Source organism: Aythya ferina (genome assembly GCF_964211825.1).
Source record: "Aythya ferina genome assembly, chromosome: 1".
Taxonomy (NCBI): domain Eukaryota; kingdom Metazoa; phylum Chordata; class Aves; order Anseriformes; family Anatidae; genus Aythya; species Aythya ferina.
Window position 1 is genome coordinate 160,035,359 of NC_140296.1, and position 26,888 is coordinate 160,062,246.

General features: G+C 42.9%; 2 protein-coding genes across 6 annotated transcripts in view; one reads left to right on the forward strand and one right to left on the reverse strand.

Moving 5' to 3' along the window:
- FGD6 (FYVE, RhoGEF and PH domain containing 6) overlaps positions 1–2,658 on the reverse strand; it is a 68,570-nt gene extending 65,912 nt beyond the window's left edge. Inside the window, exon 1 of the mRNA XM_084535754.1 lies at positions 2,539–2,658. Coding sequence (XP_084391880.1) covers positions 2,539–2,551 — 13 coding nt within the window. The 5' untranslated portion in view covers positions 2,552–2,658. The remainder of the gene's footprint in view (positions 1–2,538) is intronic.
- Positions 2,659–2,897: 239 nt separating this feature from the next.
- VEZT (vezatin, adherens junctions transmembrane protein) overlaps positions 2,898–26,888 on the forward strand; it is a 69,349-nt gene continuing 45,358 nt past the window's right edge. For 4 of the 5 annotated variants that reach the window (XR_014688866.1, XM_084507220.1, XM_084507221.1 and 1 more), the window contains exons 1-2: positions 2,898–3,049; positions 21,425–21,559. Coding sequence is in view for 4 of the 5 variants with exons in the window: in XM_084507220.1 (XP_084363346.1) it covers positions 3,014–3,049; positions 21,425–21,559 (171 nt within the window). In the remaining variant the exon portion in view is untranslated. Of the gene's footprint in view, positions 3,050–13,140; positions 13,254–21,424; positions 21,560–26,888 lie in introns of those variants that run through there. The other variant, XM_084507222.1, reaches the window with a different exon arrangement.

A 26,888-nucleotide genomic window follows, 5' to 3' on the forward strand; every position in this document is an offset into this window, starting at 1 on the left:
ACTATGGGGGTAAGCCAAGGCGTGAATTTAACGGCACTGCCACGCTGTAGTGGCTGACCATACACATACTCCTATCTTACCGTATGTATACAAGGGGTCAGGCTTTTAGAGACCTTCCAGGGAGAGATAATTATTGCTATGTGCTCAGGACACATTCAAAGATGACCGTGATGGCAGTGAGCACACTGCCAGAGAAACAGATACATTATTCTAAAACTCAGGTTCTCTAACAGCCTAAATTTCCACAACTGACAGCAAGACACTTCAGTTCAACTACTTTATTGTCAGTTACAGAAAGGTTTCATCAGATACACACCTCAAAAAAGTATTCCGAGTGCACTGATTTACTTCCCGTGAAAAATTGTTTGTTTTATTATGCAGACGCTCTGATTTTTTCAGGTGCCACAATGTTAAAAAGCAAACAGAAAGAGGAGTGAGTCACGACATCCCGGAAGATCACACGTGTAGTTTTTAAAATACAAGGGAAGATGATGGTTTCCAGCCACTACATTTTTAGAAAACATCCTAAACAAACTGCAAAAGGAAAACATTAATTTCGAAATCGCAGGTTGTTCAGCAACTTGTTGAAATAAAACAGGAAAGTTGGGGATAACTTTAGAGTAAGTGAAGGGATAAATAAACAACCTTTGAAGATCGCATGTGGAGATAACGCCAAGCAACTCTAACAGGACTTGACATATCAGAGGGTTAAAGGGGCACTAAACCCTCGAGGCCTCATTTCTTCAGTGCTTGAAAGCAACAAAGTTTGATTGGAAAAGTCACATTGATTTTGTTTATTCTGTTCCTGCTCTAATTTTTCCCCCCTTGATTTACATTTTTGACATTAAAATGCAGTACATAGTTCTCATTGCTGCTGTCAAATCAGATTTTGAATCTGAGCTATATGTTCTGCCCTCACCAAATAATCCGTACGGATTCGCATATAAGGGTTGTTCCTTTGGCAAGAAATAATAAATGTCAAAGTTGTAACTCTGAGCTTTTGTTTTTCCCTTTTAAAGGCAAAGCCTTTGCTTGAAGACAGCACAATAGTTCCAGGCAGAAAACAAGTAAATGTGCATTCATCAGCATCCTATATAAATAATACGCGGTACATGAGAAACCAATGCAATATTAGCTATAGCTGAAAGGTAAAGCCAACCCACAGGTTGCTCACTACAGTAAGATTGTAAATTATCTACAAGCATTTTAAGTAGGTGCTATCATTTCTGAGTTATGAAGAAGCACAGATTTACATACACGTTTTTGTATAGGAAAGCATCAGCTGTGAAAGAACAGTTTAGTCTGCCACAGAATTAACACCCCAATCTGAACTGAGATTTAACTGAAACAATTTTGTAGAGGAAGTAGAAAAGAATTGCAGCAACAAACTGAAAAAGCACCCTATCATTTAGATAGGCAAAAGGCAAGCTAGAGTGGAGTTAAGGCTGGGCTGTTAATGTGGACCTTCTGCAACTTCTGGCAATGGACTGAAGCTGTATTCAGCATTTCTCTCCCTACCATAGTTCCCTCAAGTAGCACAGTCCCTCTTTCAAGGAGCCCTGGTTATCAATCTGAGGTCACTCATATCTGCAAATCGTAATTACAAATATTAAAGCAATACTGATGATGCTCTGCCAAACTGCATTGTCCTAAAGGTGCGTTAACACAGGACAAGAGACGCTCGAGCCCTCCACGTTAACCTGAGTGCAGAGCAGAAGGCTAGCCAGGTGTTTCAAGCTCCACCTGAAGTCTTCACTCGTGCCAACATTTTTCATGAAAAGCTGCGTTTTCAAGCAGTTCTGAGAAAGCTGTTTCACACAGCACAACCCACTGCAGTACCTGAGTTAGCAACCCAAATAATTCCAGTACAAGAAATAGCTCCTACAGCTCACTGGGCTGAAACCAAAACGCAGCAGTCGGACAGCCTTTATTTGAGCACCAGCCTTACAGAGCGTGTCTGTGTGTTTCAGGACCCAAATTCTGGGGCACTACGAGGAGGCAGACGCGAAGCCCAGGTCTCGGTCTCCTCGGTCGTACCCTGCCCGTGAGCTCCTCATCTGACCTGTCCGAAGCTGTCCGGGTTCTGCCAACAGGACCGTCAGATCCCCGATCCTGTTCCTCCTGTTCGCCCTTTACTTTCCTGTGCTCACAGAACCCACCTCACAGCACCGCTCGGCTCCCTGCCCCCCGGACAGGGCTCCCTGCGCCTTCCCGGCAAATCTCCTGCTAAAATTCACGTTTTTCACGAATCCTTCCCACTTTCTTCACACCGATTTTCCTCTGCACCCCTTTCTCTTTTCCTTTCCAAGGGGCTTTGCTGACCCCAGCCCCTTCCTGCCCACCTTCCCCACCACCACCCCAGCAGCAGCGGGGAGGCTCAGCCCCGTCCCGCCGGACCCCTGGGAGCCCTGCTGGGCGGTCCCTGCTGGGCACCGGGGATCTGCCCCGCTCCTGAGAACTTGGTGCCGTGCCGCACTCAGCTCCGGCAGCCCCGCTCCGCCCGCCCCGTCCCGTCCCGTCCCCGTGTCCCGCACTCACCGGCGGCGCTCATGGCGCGGTCCCGCCCCGCCGGGGGCACCAGGAGCCCGTGGGCCCCGCGCCCGCTCCCGCATAACGCCCGCGGCGGGCACCGCGCCGCCGGGACACGCCCCCCGCGAGGCCACGCCCCCAGTTGACCACACCCCCCCCGTTGACCACGCCCCCACTGTCCACGCCCCCTCTGTATGGCCACGCCCCTCCGTGCCCCCACACAACCCCGGCTGCGCCACCTGCCGGCCCGCCGCGCGGCCACGCCCACAAAGTGACCACACCCACTCATAGCCACGCCCCCCCCCCGCCTCCATGTATGGCCTCGCCCCCCCCGCCCCGCAGGCAGGAAGCGGGTGCTCGCGGCGCCTTCTGGGAGTTGTAGTCCCCGCCCCCCCGCACTTCGCCAGGCGGGGAAGGTGCCGCCGGCGGCGGGGCGGACTCCGTTTCCCGTCGTGCCCGCGGGGGGTGGCATGGCGCTGCAAGGATGACACCGGAGTTCGACGAAGAAGTGGTGTTTGAGGTGGGCGCCGGCGGCGGGCCGGGCCCGCGCTTCTCTCCGCCCCTCGCGGGGGCGGCGTGCGCGGGGCGGCGGCCGTTGGGCGCGGGGCGGCCGTTGGGCGGCCGGGCGGGGGCGGGGGCGGCCGTTGGGCGCGCGGCCCGGCCGTTGGGGCCGCCTCAGGGCAGCGCGCGGGGAGCGGCCCGGCCCGGCCCGGCCTTTGTGAGGCGGCGCCGGGCCCAGGGGGGGCCGGGGCCGGGCACTGCCCCCCCCCCCCCCTCGATCCTTAACGGGGTCAGCGGGTGGCGGGGGCCTTGTCTGGAGCGGCTGGGAATGGGCAATGGGGAATGGGGAATGTGTCTGCGCCTCACGATCGGATGGGTTCGCAGGAGTTGACCCAGCGTGGGGGTTACGTGTATGCTGGGGTACCTGAAAAAGGTATTTGTAGAGGGAACGGTCTGTAAAACGCTGATTTATAATCCAGCGTTATGGGTTATAACGACAAAGGATGTGGTTTAGCCAGGGTTTGAAAAGCTCCTCAATTAAGCAATGCAGAGTAGCGTCAGTGCTGCCTGTTCACGGCTCTGGCCTGTGCCACAAAGTTTTCATCCCCAATCAGCCTTGCATGCTATCAGCAAAGCCTGTCACTTGTGTTGCTGTCGTCATAAAATCACTGAGCTTGGAAGATGCCTTCACGATCATCTGGTCCCATCGCTTCCTCAAGCGATGTAAATCCTTGGTGAGAATATTTCACAGGTGCAGCACCTGCCCCCTGCCTGCACTTCTTCAGTAGCAGTGGTATTTGACCTGTAGCCCCACGGTTCTTTAGTTACTGCAGCAATTTCCATTTAGACTAAAAAAGAAAAAGTTCCCCTATGTGGGGAGTAAGAGATCTCCCTGCATGCATGTGTGCACTTGACTGTTTTCTTTGTGTTTTGGAAATGCGTTTCCTGCACTAGTAAAGGTGTTTTGACACCTTGCTGTATCGAGTATGTGTTACTACGTCACTTGCTGGGTGTCTCATGCAGGAAATTCCAACTATAACAAGATAAAGAATAGCGAATAACCCCACGCAGGTGAGCCAGAGAAGGAAATTTAGCCAGGAGAAGAAAGCATCACAGGTATTTAATGCTGCAATGTGTTTATTTTTAACTACTATTTCATTTTTGTTCTTGGGCCACAAACTCTCCTCAGTTATCTGTGGTTTATAGGAAGCAGCTACGTTTTCTTCTGCAGCACAGTAGGCTGCTTCTCAAGTTATACCATTTCTTATAACATTTCAAGTTATACCAGTTCTTACCATTTCTTCCTTGCTTTAAGTCTAATCATTCTGTTCTTATCGTGTATTTAGTGTCTTTGGCTAGGTTCCTTGGAAAGCACTAGCGCATTAGATGACAACATGGGAATTAGTACCGAGAAAGAAATGGACAAAGCAGGGAGGACATCTTGTTTTGGTCTTGAGAACCTGGAGTCCGAGGTCTCTTTTGGAAGAGTAGAGAAGCTCATGAGGGCCAGAGCACTGAGAAAGGCATATGAAGGATGCCAAGAAATTAGGCAGCTCCAGAGATAGAACGTGCATACCATCTCTGCAAAGCTGCTATGAAGATAATAGTGTGTGTTCAGCAGTTAGTGCACCTCTGCTTCTCTCTCATACCTTTGGTAATTTCTTTCGCTTCCTCCTTTTATTTTCTGTCCACCAAGGTATGAGGAGAGCAGGACACAGCATCTCTTCTGCTCACTCACACTGGAAGCCAAGGTTTTTGTTTCAGTTTGACTTGTGCAGGAACAGCCAGCACCTTGCAGTAGCTTTTGTTGATACTGCTCTGTAAAGTCTTCCACTGCAAAAATAATTCATAAATCATAGAGTATCCCAAGCTGAAAGGAACCCACGAGGATCATCAAGCCTAACTCCTTGCCCCACTTAGGACTACCTAAATCTTAAACCATTTGTCTGAGAGCATTGCCCAAACCCTTCTTGAACTCCAGCAGGCTCAGTGCTGTAACCATTTCCCTGGGGAGCCTGTCCCAGTGCCCGACCACCCTCTGGGTGCAGACCCTTTCCCTAACCCCAGCCTGACCCTCCCCTGTCCCAGCTCCATGCCGTTCCTTTGGCTCCTGTCGCTGTCCCCAGAGAATGAGCACCCAGAGTTGGTTAGTTCTTTTACCTCACTAAAATTACCAGGAAAAGTTAGACAGTTTTCCTAGAAAACTATGAATGCGTTGTTACTTCAGTGTAGATCAGGCAGAGAGAGAAGCGAAGACAGCTTGTGATCAGTGGGTTTGTTGGTGTGTGCCGTGGGTAGGGGTGTCTTGTAGGCTCCCCAGCCTGTGCATGGGAGAAGTGCCTGTATTCAGCTATGAAAAATGGAATCGTTTTGCTGGACGCAGAGTTTCAGAAGCCTTTGATGCTTGTATGCAGCAGTGGACACGAAGAAGCAGACTGTCTGACTGCCACACTGCTGGTGTGCTTCCCCATGCCTCCGTCAGCTGTACAGCATTTCAGTGGTCTCTTGCAATGCCCTTAGTATCTGCCTGTTGGAAGCTGTCATCTGTATGCTTTTCATACACTCCATTTGTGTTTACTATCTTCCTTTACAAGTACAGCGTGAAAACTATCATGCAACAACAGGAGAACCCAACTTGCTAGGATCCCTTATGTTCATGAGGCATTTCCAGGATGGTCCTGTGTTTGGTCAAGAGCATGCCAAAAGCTGTTCTCTACCTGATCACCTGTTAAGTCTTCCTGGGCCTGTTTAGGTGCCTCATGTGTCAGTCTCCTGAGTCAGTAGCTAGGAGTAGTGGAGGTCCTTGAGAATTATGCTTGGGATTGCCACCATGTAATGCCATTGTACCAGTCTGGGGAAAGAGTCTTTGCTGCAGCTTTCAAAAAACTCCTGCATTCCTGCAAGTGACTATAAATGCACTCTTCTCTATTCTTACATTAAAGAAATGTTGTCATTGTTGTGATAACAAATGCCTAATCAGGAAGGAAGCGATCCTTCGTGTTTTTCGTGTCCAAACAGAATGGGTAGGAGAGAGAAGAGAAGCAGAACAGGGTATGCTTCACCTGTTCCACATCACAGTTATGTCCAGTGTTATATTCTGCATATTTTTCAGGTCATAGCTCTGTCCAGCAGGCCTGAAGGCATCAATTTCAACCATCTGCATTACAAATTGTGCTGTAGCAAACAAGTGATGTCCCGCTGATAGATATTTATGAGCTTCTAAAGACCATTCATCTTTTTCATTATCAAATATCTGTTACATTAATATCTCCCTGAAGGAGGACAAGCACAGGGATGGCATCACTGCCCTGGGGAAACAATATTACCCGTGCAGAAGTTCAAGAGCTGTTGCAGATCATCGTGATTGAGTAATAGTGAGTGACGGTCATTTTGCTGGTCCAGAATTGTTGCCATCCTCTATCCAGGTTATAAATGAATTCCTACAGCACCCAGAGATTTTCATTCACCGACTGCATAGTCTTGTTCAGTTCAAGTTCTTGTGGTTGTTCTACTTCACTTCAGTCCATACCTCTTAACTTCAGTTCTCACATTTGTTTTTGCAGTTGCTCTTTTAGTGAAAGCACTCCAAATATTAGGGGAGAGGGGGCAGAACCTGAGAGACAGAGGTGCCCTGATATGCTTGGCACGTGTTTGTCTGCCAGCAGTGTGTCAAATTAAAAATGGCTTTAGTGTAGGGCAGATTATGGAAGAAAATGAACGATACTTTTTATTAACGTCTGTCTATTTAAAAAGGTAGTAAGACAGAATAGAGGACGTTTGATGTTACGTTACTTGAGATGAGGTTTTTACAGCCCAAAATGGGCTACAAGACAGAGTGCTGTGGTTAAAGTACAGTGTGCACTGTGCTGTGGTAGTTCCTGACGAGGTTAACGCTCCATGCACAACCCACTGTTATCTCTACTATTCACCTATTTAGATCCTTTCCTTTCTTAACCGGTATGGCGTGGTATCAAAAGTCCATACCCGTATGGCACAGTGTCAGAAGCTCATTTAAACTTCCTCTAATTTCCATTATCTAGAAAAATGAGCTGTCTCGTCCAAGAAAGATGTCAAGTGAGTGTTGCAATCTACCTCTGGTGACCTCATGTGGTATCCTCATTGATGGCCCGTTTTCTTCTTCGTCTTTGAATTTTGCAATAACGAATAATTATTCTCAGCAGCACGCTGGCTTTTGATCAGATTCATAGGACTGACACATTGCTTTTTTCTCCTTGTAAGCACAGTCATTGTGATTGCTGTTTTCCACTTGTGGGTTTATAGATTTATCAAAAATCTTCTGAGCTGGAGCTTTGATCTCATGCACCCATTCTTTCAGAACACTGGGATTAAGGTGATCCAAACACTGTTCCAGAAGGGCATTTTCAGCTCCTGTGTCCTGCTTCCAGCTGAGTCATTTGTCCTATATTTTAGTGAACTTGTGCCACGTTTGTTCCATCTGGGTAGGTTTTAAAGCTGTGCTCACATAGGTTGGAAGGGACCGGTAGAGATCATTGTGTGCCACCCCCCTGTTCAAGCAGGGCCACCTAGAGCAGGTTGCCCAGGACCACGTCCAGGTTGTTTTTGAGTACCTACAAGGGTGGAGAGCCCACAGCTTCTCTGGGCAACCTGAGGCAGTGCTCCATCGCCCTCGCAGTGAAGAAGTGCTTCCTGATGTGCAGACAGAACCTCTTGCGAGACTGATGGGTCTTGTACGCTTCCTAGAAACACTTCTGCCCACGCTAGTTACTTAACGTTAATAGCTGTTCACTAGCTATCTCAGCACTAGTGGGAATTTGTTACAGAATAGTCCTGCTACAGGCTGGCTGGGTGGCGTAGTGATAGTGTCACTGTTGAATCTAAGCTTTTATTCCTGATCTAAAGGATCTGATCCATAGTAAGACTCCACGCTTTTAAAGTGTGGGATTTACTGTGTCTACCTTCAATCCCAGACTGAAAAACACAATTTATGTTGTATATGTCGTCTTTCCCAACTTCAAGCTTTATTTTGTGGAAACGGGAAGATAATACCAAATAACCAAAGAAAGACTTTCTTTTGCTCCTCTATCTGCATCACATCTCAGAATCCATATAAAACTGTACATTAAGATAAGGTGGGGATGAATGCAAAGAGTCAAAATCTCATGTCTAAATCCAAGATTTTGTATCCATGCAATGTATTGAACACAGTTCTACTGAAAACAGTTTAAGTAACTAGAATTGGAACCCACAGACCAAGAACAAAGGTTTTGAAAGTAGATCAGGTGCTTTCATTTCACAGCCCACCCTTACTTAAGCACTCGTATCCCCATCTCTGGGAAAAATACTGCTGCACGGAAATGGAATTACCCTTTGTACAGTTAGGAGAAAAGTGATCTGTGTTCTGTCTTTTTGCTGAAGTGGACAAAGCTAATGTGAGAAATGAGTCCTGAAAACAATACAGAAGTGCTTTCCAAGCAGCATGCCATCCTGAGAGAGAAAGGGAAGGCACTGGGGCTAAGCAGAGGTGACAGCTGCATGGCACAGGGCCTGGCCTCTTGAGAGGAGGTAGGAATGGAACAGTCCCTTTAGGAGGGACGGGACAAAAGCACTTGGGAAATGCTGGGCAACATCATAAAGTGTTCAGATGTCATAAGCTCAGAAAGACTATTCTCACAGCATATTTGAGCAACCATCCAAGATGCTGCTCAGAGCTGAGTGTTATGGGGGATGCATACAGATAATGCTTTGACATACAGAATTCTGTAAGATTTGAGAGATTCTAGCAAAATGCACCACCGTTTCCCAGCATAAAACAGCCATGTTCAGAACATCCTTTAGCTCATATGCTCAACACACCTACAGTAGGCAAACGGATCCAAAATGTGGTATTTCTCTGCTTAGAATACTGGTGCATCACTAAATTGAGATGTTCAGGTCCTTCGCTGTATACTTTCAAATTATCTTTTATCAAAACACTCAGGGATGTTTATTTTCACAAATGGTTTCTCCATCCAAATTGAGCTCTTCTATTATTTTGCTTTAAAAACAAAGCAAAAACAAACACCCATGAAACCTAACCTTAGAACTTTCTGTTGTGATGAAAATTTCAAGTTGCAGTCATTCAAACACCTGAAAACTTTAGGACTTCCGAAACGAAGTCATTCTTGTCAAGTAATGGGGTTAGAAATGTATTTTTTATTTTTTATTTTTTATTTTTTTGTTAAATGTTTTAAGTTCTGAAAAAGGAGCTGAAAAAGAACATTCATGCAACCTCGGTAGTGGAGTCTCTATTGCTGCCTCAATGGGATCTTTCTCTCTGATTATTGGGTGGCATAACGATGTAGTACTGTCATTTTATATGTGTGCATGAAACAAAGCCAGTTTTAAATATACACTTCTGTCAAAAACACTGTTTACCTGTTTGAGACTGCTTTGTCTGCCTGAGGTGCGGGCTGTTGCCAGAAGAGGTATTTGGGCTTCTCTCGGGTTTTCCTTCTTACTCCCGTCCTCTTCACACCGGTACTAAGATTCGTGGGTGGAGCTGTGACCTGGATCATGAGACTGACTTGACTATAACTTAGGTGGCTAAGAAAGGAAAACAAAGAAACAAAAAAGACTACTTTATGTTTTTCAGGCAGATCAGTTCTTGTTCCATCTCTCCACTTGTCTGCGTAAATATTACCGTTAGTGTTGTAAAACGGTACTGCAGCTTTCATCTGCACCCACTGTTAATGTCAGGTGAAATTGCCCGTGTAACTGCAGCCTGAGGAGATCCCTCTGCTGCAAGATGCCCAACTAGTGGTAAATGGACTAAGCCAGGTATCTGCTCAGAAGTCTGCTCTGAGGAAGGGGAAGACTCTTTAAAGAAGCTTCTGGTTGTTGCGGGTGCCAAGTAAAGTCACGAGGCTTTTTTGGATAACATTAATGTCTTATCTAAGCAGACAGAGGAAGGTATTGTATGGGCCATATGGTGTGTGAACCCGTACTGACTTTATTAGGAAATTGAAGACAAAAATAGATGATGATCCACAGTAAATTTTCAAGGTCTGATGGCCCAAGAATTTTGGCATCCTCCTCTGTGCTAATTGCTCTGGCATCGTTTTCACAGGAGGGTTAATACTCTTCTCACAGCTTTGTCATGAACCAACTTCCTTGAGACACTTGAGTTTAAAATAAAAACAAAAATCACTCCCGTTCTTTTAGTCCTCATAACGTGACTGTTTCTCTTATTTGTAGGATGCTTTGCGCTCAGAAAAGATGCTTGCTTGCACTGTGTTTTCAGTAGGTGTCAAAATTTAACATGACTTGTAATGGATATACTGTTCTTTGGAGCTGTTGTTTTAGAGAGGTTTCCAGAGTGTTTCAGAAATATTCCATTAGTTTACCAGCATGCAAATGAAGGATAAAGTCTACAAATATTAGTAAACAGTATAAAACAAAGTGTTTCCTTGCCAGCTAAGTGCTGTGACTTGCGCAACCAGTGACTTCCCACCCAAAGCTCCTGATACAGTCTGTGACTGGCCTGTTACCCTGTCCTGCAGGGAAGATATGTTCACCACTTTTACCTTCAGTTTTCCAGTTCTTATTCATTGCTGTCCTTGTCAGAGAGGTCCTGCTCAGCTTTTCACCTGTATTCGGAGGTCCAAGTTTGAATGGGTAAATTACCCAGGGCTGCCATTGCTAATGAATTTCAGAGCTTTTTCTAGCATGTAAGATTTCTTCATGAGACTTCTCCATGCTGGCAATAATGTGCAACCTCCTGCTGAAAATGCAAAGGAAAGAGCTCTCCCTTTTCACAGATTCAGTGACATGGAACTGGAGATGCTTGCAATAGTAGGTATATATTGTGCACCAGAGAATGTTAGGGAACAATAAAAGGTTAATGGCTTCAAAGTAGTTCTCAGAAACTGCTTCTAGATCCTGTGATGGTGTAAAGAAAGGTCTCTGCTACTGTGGCGGGGAAAACAGAATAGAAATCTAAATGATTCTTCCCCTGTCGAAGTCATTGTCTAATATTAGCCCTGTCAGTGGCTGGCTGCGTGTCGGTCGGGTGAAAGGAGGAGGTGGTTACCGGCCAGGAGAATATGACCAAGGCTTTTAAATACTGTTGCTTGGGAAGCCTTATTAATGGCTTCATATAAGATCGATGCGCAGTAATTCTTTCTAGCAGTATCTTTTTAAAAGCCTTTAGCAATCTGTCATCCTCGTCTCCCTCCCCCCAGTTATAAAGCCACATTAGTCAGGAGAAATCGCACAGTCCTGGGAAGTTTCAAACTGCAGCCGCCGATGCTGTCAGGAAAATGCTACTGTGCAGGAGCACAGGTGCAATTACACTGACTGCTGCTTCTCAGCCTCAGCTCGGGTCATCCTGGAGGGACGAGTGGAAAGAAACGGGGAGGTGGGTGAGATTCTGTCAGATGCCTGGGAACAGTACAGAAGAGAAAAATGGAATGCCCTCTTCCAGGAGACAAAGCTCGCGCTGTCTGTAAGTTTTAGGTCAACTTTTTCAAATCTGTGTTTTGAGGGGGAGGGAGGATTTCAATACTGTTTATTTTGGTTTGAGTTTTGCCACCTGTTAAGCTTATTTGCTAAGCTTTGCTGTCAGAAATGTTAAATATTTTCTTTTTTTTTTTTCTTTTTTTTAACTGAGAATTCATAGCTTGTACTCTTTTTGGAGGTTGTTTGTGCTCCCACAATGTTCCTGGCCCATTAGAGTCCTTGGCTTTGAAGAAAACATTTCTGTATTTTAAGAGGAGATCTTTAAACCCTTTGCTTTGTGCAAGCACATTAAATATTATTTTTTATTATTTTCATTAAGGTTTTTCTGCTCCATTAGCTGTGGTTGGAAGCTAGAGCAGGGTACTTTTTACTATTTACTACTAAGTAGTAAATTTTACCGTGGAGTGATAGAGTGTTGGGTGTGGGAAGCCCCCGTCTCTAATGGAGAAATCCTGAGTCATTTAGTTCATGATGCATCAGCAAAAATAATATGGGTGTGGCTTTGATATTCAGCTGCTATTGTAACAAGACTATGAAAGCTAACAGCTTTATAATATCCTTTGTGATTGCAAAGGCTTTTCTCAGAATATGCACAAAAGGACTTATATTAAAGTGCAATATTTGTGCTTTCAAGGCTGCAATAGATACAGATACCTGAGCAGATATCAGTCAAAAGTAAGCTCTTCCCTGTAGCTAGGGAATTCTCTACCAACCTTTTCATCACATAGCAGTGCATAATGCTGTGTGTTTGATTATTTTTTAATGTTTGGCTTGGTGTTGGTTTTTTTTGGTATTTGTTTTTACTGTAGGCTTAGAGTTGCAAACAAGATGTTTGATCTTTGGATCAGTTTAGGTGATTTTTTTTTTCTAATAAAGTACTGTATGGTAAGTGGCCTTAAAATAGCCATTAAAAAATGTTAAAGACCAAAATAATTTCAGTGGACTGTTCTTTAATCCTGTGTAATACGTCTTGGGTTTAGAATGAGACTCAACCACTTTCAACACTGAAAAAATACAGTTGTCATTACACATAAGTATTCGACTGATATTGTCTTTAGTAGTATGAGTCAAAAATACATATGCTCAGTGAGTTGGGCATGAGGAGGAGAGGCTTTTGTCTTGATTCTGGACATGGGAGCTTACATAAGACTATGCAATACTATACAGATCTACTTACATTTGGATGGCTTTGTGGGGCGTCTGACAGTAGTGAATTAGAAAATACAAGGATAAGTGTTTTTGTTGTTGTCAGTTTCTGCTGAGTTCCCAGAAAACCCTGTTTCTTAAAATCTTCAGAAAACTTAATCCTATTCAGTACTTTTTCTCACTTATTAGCCATATTCTCCTTGTCTAGCTTGTAAGAAGTGCATCAAAGAATAATGTCATCTTGTCATCTGGAACTGTTCTCCATTTCCAGCACGCATTTTTGACAAGTAGCATAATAAAAAATGCCCTGATGGTAAATGCAATGCCTTTCTCTTGTATCTAGGTGATCTCAGAAAGTGACTTAGAAGACTAAACTTTGAAGAAACTTCAGATATAAATACAGCATATTGCTGAAAACCCTTATCGTGGTATCCTCACTTGCTTTAGATGGTGTTTGCCATCAGTAACTGGTACTGTGATGGTAATATAACAATAAGCTGAATGATGACTTTTTTTCTTTTCTACTTTCTAAATCATTCATTACCATATTGCTCTACCAGAGACAACTGGAAATAAGTAAATGAACCTGACTGTCAAATGTGAGTAATAGTAACTATTCTAGTTAGTATTCAAGTTGAGTGGTTGAATGTAAAGATAAAGATTCAAAAATACGAGGAAATAGAGTCCTTTAGATAATATGAGGCTGTGGTAATGGGAAGGTGAAATTTCATCTTTAAATTTCCTATTCAGACTGTCCACTGAAATGGTGTTGCTGTCCCTTTACCTATAACCTTAAAGATTTCTTTCAAGGGTAAATTACAACCCACCGGCCTTCTCAAACTAAAACTGTAGTATCTATAATATATATGCAAAACTGTCAAAATCTTTTTAAATGTTGGACTGCTGAAAAAAGGAAAGCATTAATTTTAGGGAAGGAAAATTAGGATGCAAAAAAGCAGATCCTATTTTACCTAACCAAGATGTATATTTCTTACTATTCTCATAGCATTTGCTTATGAAATCAGTTGAGCCTGTCAATACTGATGCATGACGGCATGAGCTGAAACCAAGAAACTTTTCTCTCAGCTACAAGTGTGTGCACAAAAAGATGTGCATATCTGTGATTTTCGAATGGGAATGAGGGCAACTAAGAGTGAGAATTTTGGCTAAGGCTGTAATCTAGAAATGCAAAGCTATAATTCATGGGAGATCATGCATATTATGAGATTAAAGTATTGTTTTTAAAGCTTTTGTGAAGATGAAAGATGCTTTGTAAGTGCTAAGTATAATGCTTCCGTCTCTTGAATTGAAACATATGTAGTGTATTATATAGCATATTTTAATGTTATCATATTGCACCTGTGTGGTTACATTATAATTTTATGATTCTTTTATAATATTGGAAGCTTTGTATGAATGTTCACATACATGAAGTCTACACTTCAACATTTTAATATTCCTTTATTGATTTTCTAGCCATTGCTTACTTGTTACTCCCATATGTCATGGGAAAATTTTACTATAGATGGCTGGAGAAATCTTCAGTGAGTTATACAGACCACACAGCTTTGCAAATGACAGGCTTGTCAGTACATTTAAAATCAGGGGGTATCTAGGACACTAAGTATAATAAGTATATAAATAGTTTGTGTTTTTATGTTAGCATAGGTCAATACATGCCAGCAGTGGTATTTTTAATAAAAAAGTAGGTGTTATCCTCAAATCTTAGAGGTGAGCAAGCTGTAAAGCTGTATGTACTGCACAAGAGAACTCGCTCTTAATGGAAGAATTTTATCATCAGTATCATTAAGGTTCTTAGCCATCTAATTTCAAAAGGGCCTCAACCCAGTTCTTACTCAGTTCTTTCTGTACCCACATTTAATACGGCTTTATGGATTCAGAAAGAGGAACAATGATATTTTATTTACAGCATAAGGTATTTTAGGTATGCCATAGTTCTCAGTCACTTAAGTTTAAAAGAAAAAAAAAAAAGATGTTTTCCAATGGGGACTGTAAGTTCAGCTAGTAATCTCTTAGGAAGAATGGGGGAGAGGAAAAGTGGGGCCAGAGAAAGTGTGCTAGAGGAGGGATGTCATAGCCTGAGTGCTTCCTGAGAAATTCAAAGAGGACACCACTCATCTATGTGAAGGAATATATGACAAACATTTGAGTTAAATTTTAATCAATTATCATTTCCCAACTCAGTAATCAGAAAACTGTTTTCCAGTTCCCAGGAGTATTAAAAATTTGCAAATCTAACTGTACCAAACTATAATGGAGACATTTTAAAAGCCTTTGAAAAATTAATCAAGAGGATTTTATGTAAAACCTAGTAAGGTGTCTGTATTCTACCTTGATTACAAGAACAAATGAAATTATTCATCACAGCTGGGGGCTAAAGTTTCATTAACATTTGAAGAGAGAGCTATAATAACACTATTTCTGTATAGTAGAAATTATACTACTTAAAATTTACTGCAGGGTTTTGATAGTGCCAAAAAACAGTAAGAATTAGGCATCCTTACATCTGTGCAATGTTTTATTTGCTAAGTACAGCATTCAGGATTTTAGCTAATTCTGGGTTTGGTGGACAGAATCTCTCTGGCTACCTCCCCATCTCTTTGTCTGCCTTCCTTCATCCATTCCTTTGGGAAATGGAACCAATCTAAACAGCATTAGACTGGTTTTCTTGATCAGCTTTTAAAAAAATGATCTCATCACAGATCATTCCTTTCTGTGCCCTGCACATTTGAAGTGACCTCACATAGTCAGAATGAATTTTCTTCTTCTTCTCCTCGAATGCCAATGTGAGAAACAATCCTCAGCAGGCGACTGGCTCCTGGACAAGCCCCCAGTTTGGGAGAATCACTCTGTAGCCCATTACACAGGCTCAGGCGAGGATCTTGGTGAAGTAGCATTTTTATTCATGATTGCAATGGCAGTGGTCCTGCAGGCAGGAGTGCACAGCAATACTATGTCATGACCTTATATTCCCTCTTACCTGACACTTGATTCCTCCCCTGTTTACTCATTGGCTGAGTACTACAGGTTCACAAACTACTCAACACTTACTACTATACTATGTAAGTACAATTTTATTTGACCAACCATTATTTTCTCCTTTTTTTTTTTCTTTCATGATTAGAGTGCCGTTGATTATTTTTGTTGTTGTTGTTGCTTTTTGTTTTTACTGATTGTTGCACTGCTTGTCTTGTTTTTCTTAGCCATCCCCCTTATTTTGGGACAGTGGGACCTTCCCCTGCCCCCTTATCTGCCTAACATACTCCCCAATGTTATGCCTGCACAAACACTTTTGAATGTGCAAAGTTAGTGGAATTTTCCACTGCAAAAACACAACTTTAATTCTCACACCAACAGATTGCTCTGTGACAGATCATTAGCAAAGACCTAGTTTACATTTCCCTTGAGTTGATTGGTGCTTGCTTGAATCCCTTGTAATGACAAGCCATCAGCTGCCTGAGCGTTCAGCAGTGACCCAGAAGGAGAAATAATTTTACCTTATTTCTACAACAGACAGCTGTTACTATCACCTGTGTCTCTAACATTATTTGGGTACCTGGACGGTTTCTCTCTCGCCTTCTGTCTCTCTGTAGTGGAGAGAGTAGAATACAGCAGCCACTGAAACAAGAAGGTGTACCCTAAGGTGGTAGTGGAAAAACACCTTTGTATATTTCAGTTATTTTGACAGCTGTCTGTATTTAGGTGAGTAGCAATAAAGAAACGAATATTCAGATGTCTCGCTTGTGACAAGTATAATCAAGATGATTGGTTATGCTTGTAACAGGTATGAGTAACAAGATAATTGTCATAACTGGAGACAGAAAAAAGCAGGATTTCCAGGTTATTAAGGGGAAAGAGCCATTAAAACATTGTGTTTGTTTGTTTTCAGGTTAAAACAAATTGTTTTTGAACTTCCCATCTGTATTGTGTTTATGTGGCAAGGGTTTGGTAGCAGGGGAGGTGCAAGGGGGGCTTCTGTGAGAAGAGTCCAAAAGCTGCCTCATGTTAGATCAGAGAGCAGTTGTAAAGAGCTGCTGCCTGTGGAAAGCTCCCCAAGGATCAGTCAGGGAAGGATGGCTTCCCATGGGAGGGTTCCCATGTGGAGCAGGGGCAGAGAGTGACCATGAAGGTTTAAGGACTGACTGCAGCCCCCGTTCCTCTGCACTGCTCAGGGGGAGGAGGTAGAAGAGGGTAGATGGGGAGAAAGTGTTTTCAGTTTGCTTTTAGTTTCTCACTATTCTCATGTGCTAGTAATAGGCAGTAAATTATTTTAATCTCCCTATGCTGAGTCTGCCCATGACGTTAGTTGCTGAGTGATCTCCCTGTCCTTATCTCAACCCTTGAGCCCTTTCCATCGTATTTTCTTCCTCATTTGCTTTGAGGAGAGGGAGTGAGAGAATGGTTGAGGTGGAGTTCCCCCGCACAGCAGGGTTAAAGCACCACACTGCACCATCATGGAGGAAGCTGCTTAGGCCATGCAGTGGTGAAGTTGGTGTTCTGGTGTCATCTCCAATAGCTGTAACAAGGAAATACTTATGTCTGTGTGACTGAGCTGGGGGAGGTGAAGGTCTCCAGCCCCTGGACAGATAAAGGAAGGTAGCTGTGTCCTGCAGTTAGGACCTGGAGATGTCCTACCCCTTGGACAAGTCTGCCAGGAGCCTGGATGCAATTTCCTTGGAGTCTTGACTGGAGTGAGCATCAAAACTTTGATTTTGAATAAAATATTCTGTGTTAATCCACTGTTTTCATAGAATTGTATAGGTTGGAAAAGACCTTTAAGATCATCAAATCCAACCATCAACCTGACCTACCAAGTCCTATCACTAAACCCTGTCCCTCAGTGTCATGTCCACGTGTCTCTTAAAGACCTCCAGGGATGACAAGCCCAACACCTCCCTGGACAGCCAGTTCCAATGTTTGACCACCCTTTCTGTGAAGAAATTCTTCCTCATGTCCAATCTAAACCTCCTCTGGTGCAACTGGAGTCTGTTTCATTCTGTCAGTTGTCACATGAGAAAAGAGGCTGACACCCTCCTTACTGGAACCTCCTTTCAGGTTGTTGTAGGTGATGAGGTTTCTCTTCAGCCTCCTCCAGACTAAACACTCCCAGTTCCCCCAGTTGCTCCTCATAACTCTGGGTTTCTAGTCCCTTACCAGCTTTTCTGCTCTGCACACACTGAAGGAACTCAATATCCTTCTTGTAGTGAGGGGCCCAAAACCAAACATGATATTCAAGGTGCAGTCTCACCAGTGCCACGTACGAGAGGACAACCACTTCCCTAGTGCTGCTGGCCACACTGCTTCTGGTGCAGGCCAGGATGCTGTTGGCCTTCTGGGCCACCTGGGCACACTGCTCACGTTCAGCCGGCTGTTGAGCTGCACCTCCTGGTGCTCTTCTGCCCAGCAACTTCCCAGCCGCTCTTCCCCAAGCCTGTATCGCTGCATGGGAGTGTTACGACCCAGGCACAGCCCCTGACACTTGGCCTTGTTGAATGTTGTGGGATTGGCCTTGGCCCATTGATCCGGCCTATCCAGATCCCTCTGCAAAGCTTTCCTGCCCTCAACCAGATCAACAGTGCCACCCAGCTTGGTATCATCTGCAAGCTTACTGAGGGTGCACTCGATTCCCTCATACTGTTTGATAAAGATGTTAAACAGAACTGGCCCCAGGCCTGAGCCTGGGGGAAGCCTGGCGGAGTCCCACTGGTGACTGGTTGCTAATGGGGTTGAACTCCATCCACTGTGAGTCTGAGCCCAGCCATCCAGACAGTGAGCTGTACACCTGTCTAAGTCACTAGCAGCAGTTTCTTTGGGAGAATAGTCTGGGAGGTGGTGTCAAACACTAACATCAAGGCAGACAACATCCATGGCCCTTCCTTCATCTACTCAGTGGGTCCTCTTGTCATAGAAGGAGATTGGATTAATCAGACATGACCAGACATTAATCAGATCAGACCTTAAAACTGTGCTGGCTGCTTCTGATCTCTCAGTTGTCCTGCATGTGCTGTGTAATGCTGTTACCAAGGTCAGGCTGACAGGCCTGTAATTCCCCGTAGTTTTGTCTACACATCTTTGACTAAACTGGGAAAATTTGGTCTGTTTCTGATAGAAATGTCCATGCTACTTCAAGAGCCATTTGTGTGTGCAGGTGAGTAGTTCAGGTGTGCTGGCAGTATGCAGCCTGCTGCTGTGTGGAGACCATTTTAAGAAGACATGGTTATGCCTATCCATTCAATTTCAGGTCATTCAGAATAACTGTCCTGAAGTTACTGAGGTAATGTAACATTCATTGAATCATTAAGGTTCCAAGATCATCTGGTCAAACTGTCCCCCTAATACCCATATAATCCACTAAACCATGTCCCTAAGCACCACGTCCAACCTTTCCTTAAACACCCCCAGGGACGGTGACTCCACCACCTCCCTGGGCAACCCATCCCAGTGCCTGACTGCTTTCTGAGAAGAAATGTCTCCTCATTTCCAACCTGAACCTCCTCTGGAGCAACTTGAGGCCATTCCCTCCAGCCCTATCACTAGTTACCTGTGAGAAGAGGCTGACCCCCAGTTCCCCACATCTTCCTTTCAGGTAGCTGTAGAGAGCAGCAAGGCCTCCCCTGAGCCTTCTCTTCCCCAGACTGAACAACCTCAGTTCCTGCGGCTGCTCCCCACAGGACTTGTGCTCCAGGCCCTTCACCAGCTTCGTAGCCCTTCTCTGGACCCTTCTTGCTGTCCTTCTTGTAGTGAGGGGCCCAAGGCTGAACACAGTACTGAGGTGTGGCATCACCAGAGCAGAGTACAGGGGGACGGTCACCTCCCTGGTCCTGCTGGCTGCACTATTCCTGATACAAACCATTATGCCTCTGGTGTAAATAAAAGAAGTGTTCTAGTCTATGATGTTTCCTTTCTCATTTTTATTTAGTAATTCTGGTAAAGAGTTCTACTTAGAGAGAAACACAGCATCCTTACAGCCAGTCGAGAGCAATGCATTGTTCAATTCGGGTGCGTTGTTTAGTTACACATTTGAAAAAGTATTTGACCATTGAGGAAGGACACTTGGGAAAAAGATAGGATTGTGGTGTCACACTGGAAAATTCCCCCAAGGAAATGAGTCATTAATGTAGCGTAGTGCTTTGCACAATCACTGTCACTGTGGGTGAGGGGACTGTCTGGACCTGCAGCGCTGTGAGTTGGCATGAATGTTTGAGTTTCAGGTAATGAGCGGCCTCTGAATCTGTTCTGAGTTAGTTACCCATGGGGAGCATGCAAAAGTGCATTTGCACGCTTTAGATAGGCAAGAGCAATCCAAAGAACACATTGTTGATAGAATTTAAAAATAATAATAATAACCTTAACAGTAACAAATTCATTTGTTAAGCTTGAATCAACGATTGCTTCAAAGTCTTACTGTATGGCAAGCAGACACTTGAGACGTGGCCATGCTGGTACATGGTCATGGTAGATGCCTTTTTCACAACTCGCATCAGCGAGTTAATGTTAGCTAAGGTAACGATTTGTAGTTGATATACTACTGGTCAGTGTTTCTGCAAACCTCCACAATTGTGTGCTCATTATTATAAAGCTTTTCCTTTTTTAACTTTCAATATTTTTGTTGTCTCACTAATAGTAAATTATAATGATTAAAATATTTATGTTCTTCCTATGCAGTTCTCTGGTGTTTGCATACTATTGTGGGAGTGTTAATAAAGTTTTTTCAGAATTAAAAAGTAATAGAAAAGAAAAGAAGTCCTTTTACGTCTCCTGGGTAGAACTAGATTTAGCATAAATATCCTTTCTGCCAATTCTGCCACAGATATTGCTGTATATATGGATGTCAGCAAATAATGGCTTAGTAAATCTAGAAATCTGATAATGATGGAAAGAAAATTCAAAAGCCTAAAAATGTTAAAATTCATGTTATGCTAATGAGAATCTCCTACTTTCTCTAAGAAGTTTCATTAAGGACTCTTTCTGAATTAGTAGCTTTGCCAGCAACTTTAAAAATTTGGTTTTAATTTAGTTCATATTCAGTTTAATTTTTAATTAATGTATTTATTTATTTTGATAACTGTGAGAGTTGGCTATGAAAAGTGCTAATGTTGACGACAAATAGAGCAGAAGCCATTCTCTGGTTTACTTTCTCATTTCTGTAAAGCATGCCATAGGTCCTTCATAGGTTATACTGGGGCTTCATTTATTGAAGTTTTAAAAGAGCTCTAGTTGTAAAGTTTGTTTCTCTAGAAGCTGTACAAAGTATTAAGTTTTTATAAATTTCAGGAAACTAGTGTCATCAAGTGTTTTAGAGTCAAACAAAAATATTTTAAAATATGTACTAAAAATATATACTAAAAATATTGCCAAATACTTAGTTTATTTATTGCTTACATGTAAGTTATAAGCTAAAAAAAAATCAGGTAACGTGGAAAATACATTACTGTAGGAAAAGCTGGTTAGTTGCATACTTATTTCTCATCGCAGTATCATATATTGACTCTCTTGCAACTCTTTTATTATGGTTAAGATAAAACTTGAAAGATATTTAAAGCAAAAATTTGTCTTCTTTGCTGTTACTGTGATACTATGTTCTTTTTTTTCCTGTTGCATACCTCATTGCTGATTGCGTGGTTTGACAGTGCTTCGGCACCCTGTAGTCACGTTCTGTGGTAAATAGGGACTGCTGTTTACCCTTGGTTTTTGTTTTTGAGTTTATGTTTGTTTGTTTCAATTTTTTCTTTTTTTGACTTTCTTTCAGAATTCACCACTCTACCAGTATCTGCAGGATTTGGGACACACAGATTTTGAAGTATGTTCCTCTGTGTCGCAGAAGGCAAAGCAATGTGCAGTAGAGGAAGGCCAGAAAGAGCGGACTGTGCATGTTGTCCAGAAAGTGAGTGTTCTCCTGTAGTATTTGTCCTCTCAAAAGAGAGCTGCTTTGCTTTGTCAGTAGGCAAAATTGGATGGGGTAAAGGTGAAACTTTTACAATAATAATAATAACAATAATAACAACAATAATAATAATAATGGGATAAAGGTGAAACTGTTACTGTAATAATAATAACCATTATTTTTGCTAATAATGATGATGATAATAATAATTTAACAATAACAGTGCTGTCATGTGTTGTCTACAAATACGTTTGGAAATTTATGGTCTTCCAGTATAGTTTGAAGTGTTTCTTTGCTTCTATGAGAGCTGAGGAAACAACATTTTGATAATGATTTTTTTAAGATTTGTAAATAATTGTATTTACTGGATACTGTTACTGTAAGCTTAGCATTACATTCTGTGAACAAAACCTGTAATCTTCTGGAACAAAATATTTATAGAGTTGTCAGCCCACCTCAGGCATTCACTTCCTAAATATCGCTTATTATGTGACAAAAAATTAAGGAAGATGATTTCTGGGAAGTATAAATACAAAAACCAGTCTGAACAAGATAGTAGAATTGTAGTTATAGCAATTTTGTATCAGTAACAGCTGACAAGGCTGACATTAGCTCATTATTTTAAGTAAAGGCTTGTCGATTCTTACAATGTTTTTTTGTATTAAAATTGCGCTTGAGATTTAAGAGCCAGGTGGCTACTAAAATATTACTGTAGTCTACACACAGATAGCGTATAGGCTGCGTGACTCAGCTGAGGAACTGCGGTGTGGGTGAGGGAATTCCTCTTCTGAGGCACCTGATGTAGGAATCTCTTTGCTGGTTCTAAAATGGGAAGTTTTAGAAAATGCAGTAGTCAATATGTCTTCTTATCACCTAGATGGAGCATGCTAAGAGCAGTTATTTTCTGCCTACCTCTTTTTTTTTCCGCAGTGTAGAATTAATTTCTCAGTGGATGTGCTCTAGTTAGATGCTAAGCCGGGAGGAAAAAGAGGCTCTGTGCAGACTTCTCTGTCCTGGCCACTGGAGGCTGGGGCAGTGGGGGTGTGTTGAGCAGTATCTCTTGGGTAAGAGCCCAAAACAAGCATTTGTAGGCTGATTTGGTGATGTCTTTGAAGAATTAGCATTTCTTTCTCCCCTCGCCCCACCATTTACTGTAGCTTTACTGCATCTACTGTACCATTTACTGCATTTACTGTGCCATTACTGCATCTTAGGCTATCTGATTCTCACCTGCTGTGGCTTTTAGCCTTCTTCAGAGCAGTTTTCTTGATGTTCCTTCCTGCTTTATACCTCTTTAGCCACCTTCAGATCAGAGGTTCACAACCTTTTCCCTCTCATTTATAACCTCTGTTGCTTCCCTGCTCCACAATGTTCCACCCTTCCCCTTAGCAGGCAGTGAATTGGGGAGCATCCTGTATTTCTCAAACACAGGCAGTGTGATAGGAGTGGCCCTGAGATCTCCAGAAGGTCTCCCTTTTCCTGAAGGTTGTGGTGCATGGGGGTTTGTGTGGCAAATGAGGTGAGCTGATACTTTTCTTAGGATCTTTTTTCAAATAGTTCTCAAGATGCTTCAAGGAATTAGCCAAGTAATATTCACAATTTGTTAGGATTTATTTTAACAACAAATCAGTTTTGAACATGTCCTCCTTGCTCCACCTTTGTTTTAGGTCAGATGCATTTTTATATCATGGGTTTTTTAATCTGTTCTGCTCTGTGTGGGGTGTTAGGTGGGGTAGGATTCATAAGTGTGTGAGTTGATGTGGATAATGTTTTTTTTCCTGATCTGGGGAAAGAATGTGTAGTTATCAAACTGTTTATAAAGTATGGTATACTTGCAAGGACTGGCACATACAGTCTTAGAAGTGGAAATTTAGAAGCTGCAGTGTGAAGCTTATTCATCTAGCAGTATTCTGAGAAGTGTTGGTGTATCCTATTTTCATATAATGATATCCATTTTACTACTGTCTGCATAGACTATATAACCTTCCTCACATACTCATTATTCTGAAAGGGCAGGGTAGTAAAACAGGAAACATTTTATTTTGGTCTTCAGTCCTGTTGGAGTCTTTTTTCATGGATAGATTGATCGTGGTTTGTGTTTACCCGGTGGGCCAGGTGCACTACATACTTTGCTTCATGTCCTTGAAACCCAATTTCTAAGACTAGTAGTCCCGAGGAAGTGTACCACGTCTCCCTTCTTTCGTGCCCCATCATCTGATGAAGGATGGCCAAGTAGATGAGGTACGGGGTGCACAATCCATTGAGCAGACCTGTGAGTACCACTAAGTGTCTAGCCCGTGAACTGGAGCTGGGAAGGGGATGCAGCATCTCCCACTTCACTGAATGGTTTCACTAATGTAAGATTTTATTTTTTTTAATGTAATGGATAAATTGACTTCTAATTGCTATTGATGTGGATATCTAGTACATTAGTAACAATGGTTGCTTCTATCAGTGTTCATGAAGCAAGGCTTAATCTAATTCAGGCTTAAACTCAAAATTTGATTTAAACTAGCTTGAAAAAAATTCCTGGAAATTATACGTCCACTACCTTTACTTTTCAGAATTGTTAGCTGGCAGTCACGACAAACATCAGGAAAACAACTGAAAGTATATTTTGCCTTTAGAGCTATTGGCAGTTTTTGGGACATTTACATTGAACATACCTATTCTGGCTTAGTCCAGGAAGGCTTTAATTAAACAGATGTTATTTGGAAATCAGGGTGACATATTTCATTGATGGATTATTTGTTTGTTACTATGATGTAATGCCTGGAGTACCATTTGTTAGCTGCATTACTTTATTTTGACTGTTCACTTTTGTAGAAATCAGTAAAGCAGTATGATGCTGTGTTCATGTATATAATTTCTTCTGAATTTAATACAAAAGTGCTGTGGGGATAAGAACCTTAAAAGCATGAAGATACACTGCTTTTAAAAGTCGTAAGTGTTCTGTTTTTCCCCTTCCATTCCTCTCAAGCATCTTACTGTTAATTCTGTTGCTTTGGGAGGAAGCCCTCTGGTATTGCGTCACCAGAGGGTGTGTGAAAATGGGCTGCACCTCTTACAAACGCCAGCATGACATTCACACTGTCTCATCTCAGTCTAGACAAGGATATGGGGTGGGAAAAAGGAAGAAACCTGTGTGTAATTTGTAATGAGAAAATGCTATTGGTTCTTCCTGCTGTTGATCAAGTAGTAGTTTGGGAACAGTAACACTTTTCTTTTGTAACCTAATGTCAGAAAGTCTGGTTCTGTCCTTTGATTTCTGTTTGCGTGACATTTTGGTAAGGTATCTCAAAAGGAAAGAGAATGGGGGAGAGACAGCTGGCCACATGTTTAAAGAAGTAGACTGGATTAAGGAGGATCTGAGAATTTGTTAAAACTTCTGTAAGAGGTATAGGCAAATCTTTGAAATTCCCATGCAATCATTTCCTCATTTTCACATTGGACTATTATCACTTCCCTTCTCTCACCCTTTGCTGAAATTATAAAATGTCTGGGAAACAAATGGTTTCCAAGTTCTGAATATGTACCTACCCAAAGTCCTAATGTAAAACGATTTTAGCTGAGGCTTAGTGTAATGCAAATAACATAATCACAGGGAGTAGACAATGATCCATGTTGAGTGATTCCTGGTATGTATGTATCGTTTTCCTTCTGTTTTGAAAAGTAAGTTTACAAATGCCTCAAACACTTCATTAATTTAAAAGATATTTTAATGTTTACGCACCTGCTCTGGACTACATTTTACAAAGAGAATTTTGGCTTTCTTAGGTTATCATGGTCCATCTATCACTCTAAGTTTTCTACTGGATCCAAAACAACTTGGCTTCTAAAATGATACTCCTTTTTTTCAAAAAGGTGGTTGCTTAGCTCTTTAAGGGAACGTCCGATTCTGCTTTATTTTTCCAATTTCATCCCATTCTAGTAGATATAGGATATGTTCTGGCTAGAAAAGGAGACAAATATGTTTCTGAAGAGAAAAGTAAAATACTACTTTTTTCTAGGCTGTCAACTGGCTTATGGTGGAAGACTCACTTTAGGAAAGCTGCAGTATAGCTTTGTCTTTGAGTTTCAGTTGTTTACTCCTCGTATATTCAGTCAAGTAGGAACCCTGTGCAGATACAATCTTGTGACGTATTTTGGCAAGGCAAAGATCTCGTTTGGGATCTTCATGGACTGGAAAAACAAATCTGGAAGATAAAGAGGTCAACTGCATGAAGTTTAACAAGGCCAAGTGCCGGGTCCTGCACCTGGGGCGCAATAACCCCAAGCAGAGCTACAGGCTGGGAGAGGAATGGTTGGAAAGCTGCCAGGCAGAGAAGGACCTGGGAGTGATGGTGGACAGTCGGCTGAATATGAGCCAGCAGTGTGCTCAGGTGGCCAAGAAGGCCAACGGCATCCTGGCTTGTATTAGGAACAGCGTGACCAGCAGGGCTAGGGAGGTGATCGTCCCCCTGTACTCAGCTCTGGTGAGGCCGCACCTCGAGTACTCTGTTCAGTTTTGGGCCCCTCGCTACAAGAAGGACATCGAGGTGCTTGAGCGGGTGCAGAGAAGGGCGACGAAGCTGGTGAGGGGCCTGGAGAACAAGTCCTACGAGGAGCGGCTGAGGGAGCTGGGCTTGTTCAGCCTGGAGAAGAGGAGGCTCAGGGGTGACCTTATTGCTCTTTACAGATACCTTAAAGGAGGCTGTAGAGAGGTGGGGGTTGGCCTGTTCTCCCACGTGCCTGGTGACAGGACGAGGGGGAATGGGCTTAAGTTGAGCCAGGGGAGTTTTAGGTTAGATGTTAGGAAGAACTTCTTTACAGAAAGGGTTGTGAGGCATTGGAACAGGCTGCCCAGGGAAGTGGTGGAGTCACCATCCCTGGAAGTCTTCAAAAGACGCTTAGATGTACAGCTTAGGGATATGGTTTAGTGGAGGGCTGTTGGCGTTAGGTTGGAGGTTGGACTCGATGACCTTGAGGTCTCTTCCAACCTAGAAAATTCTGTGATTCTGTGATTCTGTGATTCCTCAGAACTGCTACAAACATTGCTGCTGTGTTTTGCTCTCCCGCCAAGCAGAGCGTGTTGTTCGGGCTTAATGGACGATAAAGTCATCAGCTGAACCTGCAGCACATCTTAATTAGTTTTTTGGTTGGTTGCTTGTTTTTGTTTTGTTTTGTTTTCTTAATGAGAGCATGGTCTTAATGAACATTGAGCAGAAAAGCTGAAAAGAGGTGCTCCAAGAGTGTGTGCTGAGGGCTGAGGGAGTGTAGAGACGTGATTTAGCATGTTAATTATAGGTTCAGTGCTCCTAGCTGTACTGATCTCTGGACAGAGTTACAG